This window comes from Pinus tabuliformis, chromosome Q (genome assembly GCF_031772625.1).
Source record: "Pinus tabuliformis cultivar Carrire ecotype Pingquan chromosome Q, CPIR1, whole genome shotgun sequence".
NCBI classification, from domain to species: domain Eukaryota; kingdom Viridiplantae; phylum Streptophyta; class Pinopsida; order Pinales; family Pinaceae; genus Pinus; species Pinus tabuliformis.
Window position 1 is genome coordinate 11,016,580 of NC_142296.1, and position 12,879 is coordinate 11,029,458.

The 12,879-nt window shown below is 39.2% G+C and overlaps 1 protein-coding gene across 5 annotated transcripts in view; it reads left to right on the top strand.

The window, feature by feature from the left end:
* PTAC3 (plastid transcriptionally active 3) overlaps positions 1-12,879 on the top strand; it is a 461,439-nt gene that overhangs the window by 188,828 nt on the left and 259,732 nt on the right. For all 5 annotated transcript variants that reach the window (XM_089383741.1, XM_089383742.1, XM_089383743.1 and 2 more), the window contains exon 6: positions 11,715-11,792. In XM_089383741.1, coding sequence (XP_089239867.1) covers positions 11,715-11,792 — 78 coding nt within the window. The remainder of the gene's footprint in view (positions 1-11,714; positions 11,793-12,879) is intronic.

Genomic DNA, 12,879 nt, shown 5'->3' on the forward strand with positions numbered 1-12,879 from the left:
TTGAATTTAATCTAATCCTTAAATCTTGCTTAAATTAACCAAGTAGCTTGGCCACTTAATTGTGTTTCCCAGACTTGTTGGTTGCCAACTTGTCCTTCGTCTTCACATTCCCATAGGGACTGTTGTTGCTTAGGTTGTATAGGCATTGTGACATTGACTAAATCTCAGAGATGGATTGAGGGTAAAATGGGGTCAAAAGTGTTAAAATTGGCAACTAGTGCAAAACTTCATGTGGGTCATCTTATTCATGGCTGATAATATTTTTATCAGATTCCTCTCATCGAGAGGTGTAGGATTGATATAAAGATCATCCGATTCCGATAAGTATTCATGGAGATATGAATTTATTTTGATTATGGAATTATTATCAAGCCGACCTACAACTCATGTAGGCTCAGAAGCCCAACAGTCGCATCTATTCACCCACCAACGTTGTGTATAAATATAAGAGGACTTTTCCTCATTTGGACTCACTCATCTCATCACATCTCTCTCTTTCTACTGCGCAGAAATGAGTCTCTTCTCTACTGCGCTGAAATGGGTCTCTCTCTCACACATGTGAAGCCGGAAGCTGTTGAATTTGAAGCTACAACTGCGGAAGTAAATATTGACTTGAGTGGCCTAGAAGATCTCCTCTTTGGAACTGCGCTGTAGGTTCATCTGAACCTCCTCTGAAAGCCGCAACTTTTGGTGGTGGAATGAAGTCAATCTGACGAACGGTTTGCAAGATATCGACTGCCCTAGTTTGAAGCCGGAAACTGCTGAAACTGAAGCTGCAACTGCAGAAGTAAAGATTGACTTGCGTGGCCTAGAAGATCTCCTCATCTGAACTGCTCTGTAGGTTCATCTGAACCTCCTCTGGAAGCCGAAACTTTTGGTGGTGGAATGAAGTCAATCCAACGGTCGGTTTGTGAGATATGGTCTGCCCTAGTTTGATAATGAAGTCGCTAATGCTGATGCTGCTGATCTAGGGTTTGCTACTGCTGATATGAATCAGATTTATTGTACTATTTCTCTCTGCTGAATTATTGAAGATAAAAGAAGATTTGATCAAAGGGTTTCCCCACATATTGTGGGGTTTGTCTCTGGCTAGCCGCCACATCTTGTGTCTCTTGTCTTGGCTTGTTTTCTGTCGATCGTTTAATGTTCTATCTGCACTTTACTTTATGTACATGTGATTGCTAATCAGTGAAACATAATAAGAAAAAGAAGTAAACTGTTATAAGCATAGAACATACCATAACTTAACATGGTATCAGAGCTGAGGTGAAGACAAAGCCCGAGCAAGAGCAAGAGCAATCATCGAAGAGAAGATTGGCAAGGCTATTCTAAAAGAACTATGGGGTCCTCAACACTCTTTTCTGCCAAAGACAAGCTCCATGAGAACGCTGACTATCACGGATGGAAGATGTCTATCGATCTAACCCTTGAGAATCAAGGAGTGTTGGATCATGTGAGAGGCAATATTGTTGAGCCTCCATCAAATGCATCCACTGCTGCATGGAACAAATGAAAAAATGGAGAAGTCAAAACAATAGAAGATCATCCGGGACTCTATCAACAAGCACTTGGTGGCCTACATCTCTGAACTGGACACCTCCAAGGAAATCTACGATAGACTGGTGAGTTTATTTAAAGTTAATGATGCAAATCAAGTTTTGTTTCTTAGAAATAAGCTGAATCAAGAAGGGTAAAGATGAAAGTATGCAAGCATACTTATTGAGAATCACCGAGATCAAGAACGATCTCCTATCTATTGGGGAAACTATTACTGACAGAGAAAGGGCACTCACAACTCTTAGAGGATTGCCATTTGAATGGTATGTGTTCAGGACTACTCTTTTGAACTATAATGTAATTTCTGGTTTCGAGGAATTAATGGCTAGATGCATTCAAGAAGAAACAAGGGATGAAGTGCAAGAAATGCCCATGCCTAAAGGTCCTCCTGCTGCCTTTTCTTCTCATGCAAAGAAAATAAATAATTCCGGGACTAAATCAAAAGGAAAGGCTGGACCTAAGGCTAGAAGAAAATGACGATGTTACATTTGCGATAAAGCAAGTCACTATGTATGAGATCACGAGCATCATGATGAATGAGATCATGGACATAAAGGGCAACATGAGATCATGGACATATATGATAGCATGATGATGATGCACACTAGTTTGAGCAGCATTATGATGGATAAAATCATGGACATGGGCAGCATGATGATAATCATGATTAGAGAAGCATGGTACAGTATGCAGTGGTGCAACTCGAAATCCCTCTGATGGCAATCAAAGGAATGACAAATTCAACAGCAAAGGTAAGAGGAGAGTTGGGAATCAAGGAAGAGGACAAGCATTCAAGAAGGCTAGAAATTCTAGGATGTATTAAATGCACCTGACCTCAAAAGGAACCTAGTGTCCATCTTGGCAACGGAAGACAAAGGCTACAAGGTAACCTTCAGCGATGGCAAGGTATGTATATGGAAAAATAATGTTAAATATGCCTTTACTTTTGGGTTTAGTGTTGATTCATTATATCAGGTCGATGGAAGTCTTCTAGGTGTCATGTCTTATGACACATCTCTTCAGTTTGAACTTTGGCATTAGAGGTTTGCCCCCCTTCATTATAAAGCTATACTCAGTGTAAGACAAATGGTGTCAGGGATGCCTGAATTCTGAGTAGAGAAAGAAGGTGGATGTCCAGGATGTGTCGAAGGAAAGCTCAAAAGGGGACCATTACCCTCAAGCCAAAGCAAGACCTCCGATATATTACAATTGGTTTACTCAGGCATACCTGAGGTTGGCATTAAGAGGGAGACTACTACATCACATACTCCTGAGCAGAATGGTGTGGTGGGAAGGAAGAACCACACGATGATGGAAGCTGTCCGGGCCATGCTACATGATCAAAGACTTCCAAAGTTTCTATGGGCTGAAACTACAATCACCGCCATATATGTACAAAATCGATGCCCTCATCAAGCATTGGGTTCCAAGACTCCTGAAGAAAAATTCATCGGTAAGAAACCTGATGTTTCTCATTTTAAAATTTTTGGAAGCCCTGTATATTTTCATGTGCCGAAAGAGAAAAGAAATAAATTGGGTGCATCTGGAAAGAAGGGAATTTTCGTGGGCTATGGTGAAAATACTAATGGCTATAGAATCTATGTAGCCGGTCAAAGGGAAGTCGTAATTAGTCATGATGTCACCTTTGACGAAGATATGGCTCTCAGCAAGGTGAACAATCTTCCGACTTTGAGGAGTTCTCAAGAAGCCGACACCAGGGAACCGAAAGAAAAGGATGATGAATCAATGCCTGATGTAGAAGAACCCATGGATCCGATTGATCCTCATCCACATGAGCCTTCCTCTTCTAGGAAGAGGCCTTCATGGCTTAGGGGGATACTTGATGATGTTGAAGGACATGCTGCACCCTGAGGAACCTTCCATCAAAGTAAGAAACTTAACAGGTATCAGGGATACTTGACCATCATGAGCACGATCATACAAAATGAACCTTCATCATTCTCAGATGTCATCAAGCATTAACTATGGAAGGATGCTATGACCATAGAATATGAGTCTATTATGGAGAATGATGTCTGGGAAGTAGTTCCCAGACCCTAGACAAGACAATTGTTACTTCAAAATGGCTTTACAAGATAAAGCATGTAGAAAATGGAAGTATGGAAAAGTATAAGGTTCATTTTGTTGCTCGTGGTTTATCCCAGAAGGAAGGTATAGACTATGATATTTGCACCTGTTGCCAGATATACGACCATTCGCTTGATCATAGCCCTTCTGGCTTCACAAGGATGGAACCTACATCAGATGGATGTTAAGACCACGTTCTTGCATGGTTCTATCAAAGAAGAGGTCTATGTGGAGCAACCTGAAGGATTTGAGATTTATGATTGAAAATCTCATGTATGCAGGTTGAAGAAGGCTCTCTATGTGCTGAAGTAAGCATCCCGAGCATGGTATGAGAGGATCGATAGCTACTTGATGAAGCTGGGATTCACTAGGAGTGAAGCTGATCCTAACCTTTACTTTGAGGTTGAAGATGACAAGCCTCTCATATTGGTGTTGTATGTGGATGACCTCTTTCTAGCAGGTGCAAACCCTCTCATTCATAAATGTAAGAGGGAGATGGCTTCTGAATTTGAAATGAAAGACCAAGGACTTGAAGCGTGGCAGAAGCCAAGGGAAATTTTCCTATCTCAAGGAAAATATGTGGTAAATATATTGGAAAGATTCGGTATGATGGACTGCAAGCCTGTGACTACCTCGAGGATCTTAACTTTTAGAAGTTATATGGTAGTGATGTCGGACCAGACTTGGGAAATGCCTCTGAGTTTCAAAAACTCATTCGCATTGATGTTCTTAGTGAACCTCCGTCCGAACATATGTTTTGCAGTTAGCATTGTGAGCTCATATTTGGTTGAGCCTCACTGGATTGATGCCAGGAATCTTCTGAGATGTCTTCAGGACACAATCTCTCATGGATTAAGATACACTGCCGGAGATGTGAGACTACTTGGATATACTGATGTTGATTGGGCAGGCAGTGTGGTGGACCGTAAGAGCACTTTCGGGTACTGTTTCACCTTGGGATCTGCTTCGATATCCTGGATGAGCAGGAAGCAGAAGTCTGTGGCTTTGAGCACCACCGAAGCAGGATATATTGTTGCTAACATAACCTTGTGTGAGGCAGTCTGGTTGCGAAAGCTCTTCAGTGAGCTGTTTGGATTTACATTGGATACCACTGTGATTCTTTGTAACAACCAGAGGTGGGATTCGATTATTGAGGAATCCCGTATTCGTCAATTGCTCCAGCAGATAGACATCATCTGGGATATGGTAAGTCGATGAGCAAGGAAGCTCCATCACATTAAGATGATGTACAGGTTGATACGCCTTGTCAAAGCCCCGAGGAAAGATCTAATCTGTGATTTTCCCAAACGACTTGGAGTCGGCAAGAAACCCTTGTACAAGGGTCCTGCATGTTGCATACATTGAGCTCTGGGAGCTCTGAGGGCTTGCGGTTCCTACTGGAGCAACATATGACCACAGGGTGTCTCACCCTCCCCTGGTGGTGCACTCTGAAACAAGATGATTCGCTCTCTTGTGGGACAAGATGATTCGCTCTCTTGTGGAACAGGATGATTCGCTCTCCTGTGTAGCAGGATGATTAGTTCTCCTGTGAGGCCTGGATTGATGTGTTCTCCATGGCAGCCTGGATTGATGTATTCTCCACGGCGATTGTAGCAGGATTGATGTGTTCTCCTGTGAGGACAGGATTGATTAGTTCTCCTGTCGAGGCATCCTACCCATGCAGTCTGGGACTCATGGGAAGTACCTCTTATCTGATCAATGAGCAGGGAAATGAAGTTAGGGACCATAGTAGTACCGATGGACGCATCGTTGTATCTACCGTACTCCCTACGCTAGGATGACCTCCATTGATCTGGGATCAATGATACTGGTCTGGGACCAGTGGTAGGAGTTGTACCATACTATGACGCTGACTTCGGGTCGATTGAGACTGGTCTGGGACCAGTGGTACATACTCCGAGACTGACTTCGTGTCAGTGCAGTACTGGTCTGGGACCAGTGAGAGTGGTACATACTATGACGCTGACTTCGGGTCGGTTGAGATTGGTCTAGGACCAGTGGTACACTCTCTGAGACTGCGATACTGGTCTGGGACTAGTGGTAGGAGTTGTACCATACTATGATGCTGACTTCGGGTCGGTTGAGACTGGTCTGGGACCAGTGGTACATACTCCGAGACTGACTTCGTGTCAGTGCAGTACTGGTCTGGGACCAGTGAGAGTGGTACATACTATGACACTGACTTCGGGTCGGTTGAGACTGGTCTGGGACTAGTGGTACACTCTCTGAGACTGTGATACTGGTCTGGGACCAGTGGTAGTAGTGGTACTTACTATGAAGTTGACTTCGGGTCGGTTGAGACTGGTTTGGGACCAGTGGTACGCACTCTGAGACTAACTTTGAGTCAGTGGAGGATGATACTGGTCTAGGACCAGTGGAGTTGTACTCACTATGACGCTAACTTCAGGTTGGTTGAGACTGGTCTGGGACCAGTGGTACATACTCTAACACTGACTTTGAGTCAGTATGATACATCCTCGATCATTTCTTCTTCTTCATAATTCGGACAAAAGTAGAGCATAACAGAACAATGCAAGAGCAGAGCAGAACATAGCAAAACAGTACAGATCAGTGCAGGGTAGAACAAGACAAAACAGAACAAGCAGAATAGAGCAGAGCAGGGCAAGGGTCAGGCTGTACAGGGCAGTGCATTTGATGGATGAATAGAAACGACCGATAGACAGATTGCAGATGAAGTTCGCCATGGTTGAGAGGGAGTGTTAAAATTGGCAACCAGGGCAAAACTTCATGTGGGTCATCTTATTCATGGCTGATAATATTTTTATTAGATTCCTCTCATTGAGAGGTGTAGGATTGATATAAAGATCATCCGATTCCGATAAGTATTCATGGAGATATGAATTTATTTTGATTATGGAATTATTATCAAGCCGACCTACAACTCATGTAGGCTCAGAAGCCCAACAGTCGCATCTATTCACCCACCAACGTTGTGTATCAATATAAGAGGACTTTTCCTCATTTGGACTCACTCATCTCATCACATCTCTCTCTCTCTACTGCGCAGAAATGAGTCTCTTCTCTACTGCGCTGAAACGGGTCTCTCTCTCACACATGTGAAGCCGGAAGCTGTTGAATTTGAAGCTGCAACTGCAGAAGTAAAGATTGACTTGAGTGGCCTAGAAGATCTCCTCTTTGGAACTGCGCTGTAGGTTCGTCTGAAACTCCTCTGAAAGCCACAACTTTTGGTGGTGGAATGAAGTCAATCTGACGAACGATTTGCAAGATATCGACTGCCCTAGTTTGAAGCCGGAAACTGCTGAAATTGAAGCTGCAACTGCAGAAGTAAAGATTGACTTGCGTGGCCTAGAGGATCTCCTCATCTGAACTGCGCTGTAGGTTCATTTGAACCTCCTCTGGAAGCCGAAACTTTTGGTGGTGGAATGAAGTCAATCCGACGGTCGGTTTGTGAGATATGGTCTGCCCTAGTTTGATAATGAAGCCGCTAATGCTGATGCTGCTGATCTAGGGTTTGCTACTGCTGATATGAATCAGATTTATTGTACTATTTCTCTCTGCTGAATTATTGAAGATAAAAGAAGATTTGATCAAAGGGTTTCCCCACACATTGTGAGGTTTGTCCCTGGCTAGCCGCCACATCTTGTGTCTCTTGTCTTGGCTTGTTTTTTGTCGATCGCTTAATGTTCTATCTGCACTTTACTTTATGTACATGTGATTTCTAATCAGTGGAATATAATAAGAAAAAGAAGTAAACTGTTATAAGCATAGAACATACCATAACTTAACAGAAGACACTAATTCCAGGCCTAATAAGGCTAGCGTTGGGTTGAAAGAGGCCTAAAGGCCTAGCGATTAAGGAAAAAGGGCAAAAGAAGTTCTTAAAGGGTCGAAGAGGCCAAGAGGGAGAGGGAACGGCTGCACAGGAGGAAGAGGAGGGCCGAGGCTAGGAAAAGGCTTAGAAAGGCCCACAACAAGCCCTTAGGCCTGTCGTCTAAGCTCAAGGAGGGAGTTCGAGGCCTTCTAGGCTCACGGCCAGGCCAAAAGTGACCTTAGGAGCTTGACACAGGGGCTAATGGAGGGGGGCGAGGCCCTTTAGGGCTTACCGTCAGCCTGTAAGAGGCTGAAAAGAGTGACGCGGGGCCCAAGAAGGCTGATGCAAGGGGTCCAAAGGCTGACGTCTGGCCTATAGAGGGACGTTGGGCCTCAAGGCCCTAAAAAATTTACAAACGCTCGCTTGAAAAATTATTTTGTTTTAGATCTTCAATTTTTGCAAAATTTCTTCAGTAGCTGGCTCTGCAAAAAATTTGGACTAGATCTTACACTGAAGGGCCTAGATTTGGCTCTAATCCAACTATTTTCCTTTGATCTCAGCTGCACAAATGAATTTACAAAACCCCAAAACCTCAACATAAACAAAATTTCAAAATAATTCGAAACCCCAAAATCCTAGTTGCAAAACAAGGGTTAGAAAATAAATTATTTACAAAAAATCTCTTTTACAAATCTATTTACAAAATATACATGTATACAATGCTTGAGAAAATTTTGAGAATTTTTTTTTTTTTTTTTAAATCTTTGATAATGCTAGATGTGTTTTAAAAAGATAGATGCAAAATCCACAACCTTAGCAAAGTTAAAAAACCATAAAAATATTTACAATCCAAACATAGTTAGCCTCCATCCAAAGTTTGTGAACTTGGAATCCAAGGGTTGGGGAATTTGCAAACACTATATATTTTCTGAAAAATAAATCATTAGAACACATGGTGAATCGGATCACCTAAGATAAGCCCACAACTTACCAATAGAATGTTCCTATCACCTACAATGAAATAACAATTAATAACAATTATAAAACACAATATAGGAATGCCCGTACCCAACACATACCACAAATCAATAGATCAGAGACACCATGAATTGCACCCAAAAGTCTTTATTATGATTATTCGAATGTTCCTTGCGAGACATTAGTTTACATTAGCTTTTCAGAGTTACATTACCGAAAATCAGATGAATTGAGACACAAAATGACCTATAATTTATAGATAAATCCTCTAAGTGGAAAATAATGGTTGTTAGCTTGATCCTTGTCAAAATAATCTCTGCCTTTGATAAATCTTTGATTATCTTTTAATCTTTTCCGTCGAAATAATTATTTTTTTAGGAATTTTCGAATTTCTCATTAAACCCATTTTTTATTAGCTCAAAAAGAATTATTTTGAGCTAATTTCTTAAAAAATTTGACTTTGACTTAACCACTAAGGTCCAATGGTCCAATTTTTCTTGAAATTTCCAATATTCCCTTGGTGGGGGACCTCCAGAATTTGACTTCTTTAAGACCCACGAATTTTTCCACTTGGAGAATTTAATTTCTCTAACATTTTAATTTCTGACTCTAATTAATTAATTTTTTGGCTTAGGATTTAATTTAATTTTTGCCAAAAAAATTAATTAATTAACACTTTAGGGGATTAATTATATTTCCACCCTCAAATATTTTAGTCATGGTGTCTAAGTATCAAAAACCATGCACTAAAATATTTTTTACATAAGATTTTACATAATTCAACCCTCAAAGGGGGAATACCCATTCGTTATAGAACCCCAAATAATTTACTCAATTCTGTGACACAATATGATCTAGTAGACCAAGTGAATTGTAATAAAATAATTTTGCCAATTAGCTTAAATTATTCCCAAATCACTTTTACAAAAAACTTGACTAAAACACTAGGACTTACTTAAGATTTTGACAATAATTTCCACCCTAGTTTTGGGGTGAGGTTCGAGGGAAAAACCTTGCCGATCATCAGTGTTCAGATTCACAAATGAATCAGTGAGACGAGAAACTTCATATGATGAAATTTGTCGCTAATAGACTTACCTAGGTTGTTAGATACATACACGTGCTTACTAGCATCATTTACATTACAAATTTTGTAGAATGGGTTAATAATGACTCAAAAATTGATCGCTGATGATCTCGATCTTTGATGAAAATATGGTACTATCGCTTCCCTGGAACTTTGACAAAATGTGTGTAACAGGGAGTACCCCCCATAGCCTGCTGTTGGGAGACAACTACAATGGAGAGGTCGGGGATCAGAGTGACAATCCCCGACTTGAGTCGTTGTCGCAGTCATTGTACAATCTAAGCGACAAGAAGGTTGAAGTTCCAGAGCAAGAATAATTTGCCGAAGAGATTAACCTGCCCAGGAGGATCGATTTTCCAGAAGAGGTTGAATTTCCAGAGGAAGGTCAATTTATTTCTCAGCAGTGTGACTTTTCCAGTGAGAGGCCACGTGTGTGAGCCAATTTGAGTAGCTAGAGGGAGGCTGAATTGCTCATGAGGAGGCCGAGTTGATTATTGGAAGTGATATAGACCAACAGAAGTGAAGAAAATATTTTTTCAGATGTTTGCCATTTTATGACAACCGATTGTAATAATTTTTGTTTGAAAATTTTTAATAAGAAAATCCTCATCTGTAGACTAGTTTTCCCTTTGAGGTTTTTCTAGGGACATTTGTTCGAAAATACTGGCGTTCATTATTTGTGTGTGTGTGCATAATTTCTCAATTCATGTGGTTATTTGTTTTCAGTGAAGTTGCTGTTGTGTTTTATTCAGTATTTGCTGAAAGTGATTTGCAGTTGACAAATAATCTGAAAAGATAGGAGAATAATAACTAGTAATTGCAACAGTAAATTAAATTTCACATATTAGGGTTGAAAATTTTGAAAGGGGGAATAATTCATCATTTCATGTATTTGGAAATCGAAGCTTTTGTGAAGGAAATCTTCATTAGTGGACCCACAAGGTTGATCTTCGTAACATAAGTAGTGAACAATCTCATCCCTTTCTAGATTATCAAAGGATGTATCAAAGGTTTGGAAAAGGGTGCTAGTTGTTCAGTCATTGTCTTAACAAGGAGGGGAAAATAATTCTATTTTTTGTAGTTTTGTTATTATTGATCTTGGTCAATATAGTGGTTCTGTGTTTTTCACTTCAGAAAGGCCTATTGATGAGATAAAATCCATATATTAGTCTATTTCTGAATTGATTTATGTTGTATGAATTGAGCAATGAAATTTTATGATTCTGAAATTTCATTGTTGGAAATTTTCCATAATGACTTTGAATGAGGAAGGCTTGGCTTTTTTTATGACTATGAATAGGAGATATCTGTGTATCTACTTGTAAAAAATTGATTGATGTCAAATCTTTTAATTAGTTCATGTGCTGCACATGTTTTGCATCTCTCATTTATTTTAACAAAGCATTAAGGTATATGCCAAATTCCATGTTTGCTTGTTTGATTGGGTTATATATTTTATATTTATAACACATACATAACTAACACACACTTATTTAAATCTTAAGGTGCTATATTTTTAATTTTTTGTGTCCCCATCTTTAAACTTCCATCCTTTTAATTAGGTAGGTACATATTCACCTGCTTTGAATGTTGTTATAAGATATGCTCCAATGTAGTATGCATATGTTAAGTAATCTTCATTGACAACTATTCTAATACATGGTTTTTACAATAAATCTATTTTGCATTAGCTGTAACGAAGCCAAACAATGTGAAATGCATGGTATTTAAATTTTGAGGGCTACATATTCACCTTCTTTTGAATGTTGTCTTTCTGTGCTCTCACGTTCATAACTTGGGGTATCATAGGCAGGCATTGAGAAAAAGTTGTCTATAAGATATGCTCCAGTCTAATATGCATATGTTAACTAATCTTTATTGTTACCTTTTCCATTACATATTTTTTACAATAAATCTATTTTGTATTAAAATATATCATAGGAAAGCCAAACAATGTGAAATGCATGCTTTTTAATTTTGGGGGTTTGATTTTTGTTGTTGTAGCATAATAAATATTTTAATTTGTGTCTGTTGCTTCTTTGGTTATTTCAAGCTCCCTGTCTTTTAAAGTATATAGGTAATTTGTTTTTGATATTTTTGTTTGAAAAGGCTAAACTATAAAATTTCTTATTTGTATTCAATAGATTTCTCATTTGTTGATCTACTAATAACTTGGTCCCTTATTTATAGGTTCCAAGAAGTCATTGACTTGCTTGGATGCATGGTTGAAGACTATCAACGTGTGCAACCAAATGCGAAGACATATATGTAAGCACAATTCGATTTTGGTTCCCCTTATGTTTACCTTTTTCATTTTTAAGTAGAGTCAAATAAATAATGTCCTTTCATCTTCTTTTTGCATAAATCCATACCATTTTACTGTTTTTCTGGTTGGTGCATATGTGCAAGAGTCTTTTTTGGAAATTTATGTGATGTAGGGGTGTTGGAATTGTAACTAGGTTCAGTCTTCATAATTATAATTGTACTTGTATCAATATGTATTTCATGTAAAATAAAAAAGAAGAAAAATATTTTTTTTCTTTTTCAAGCATGGGTTTCATGGTAAAGTCAAATTATTATTTCTGGTCAAAGCATGTTCTTCATGCTTATAGGTTTATTTGAGTCAAAAGAAAATTTGTCATGAGTCAAACAAATGTACTTGTGTCAAAGTTCCATTTGGACTATCTGCAAGAAAAAGAAAATCATTTTATTTGAGTAAAAAAAGTCAAGTTTTGTTACCGCAAAAACAAGCTGGTCTTCTTGGACAAGTCGGCCTAGAAAGGCACCTATTCAACCTCCTAGACAACTATAAATACAATGAAATTCGACCTCATTTGGACATTAATCAATCACATTGATTTATGTGCCAAGAAAGGGAAAGAAGACCAGTGAAAATAAGGAGAAGATGAGCGAAAGTCAAAGGAGAGAGAGTGAAGGTCAAGGGAGAGAGAGTGAAGGTCAAAGGAGAGAAATTGTGTTTTTATGCCCTAATTATATCACACGTTTGAAATTTCAGATCTACTGCAGGGCCAAAAATTTCAGGGATATTGCAGGGCCGAAAAATTCAGAGTTTGACCAGATTTGAAGAGCATTGACCAACGTTGACTTTAATGGATTTGACTTGGTTGTGGAAAGTTTGAAGGAGGGCTGACTTAGGTCTTGTGGCAAGTCTTGGTCTTGGTTTTTGGGTCTTGGATATATCACTTTGATCTGATTCTATAAGAAGAAAAGTTGTTTGTCTTTTCCCCCTTGTGGGGTTTTTCCTTGGCTTGGAGCCTATATCTTTTTGTTCTTTGTCTCTTGTGATCTTCATGTTTTATGTTTTGGTAACTGTTTGATGAAGAGAACATAATAA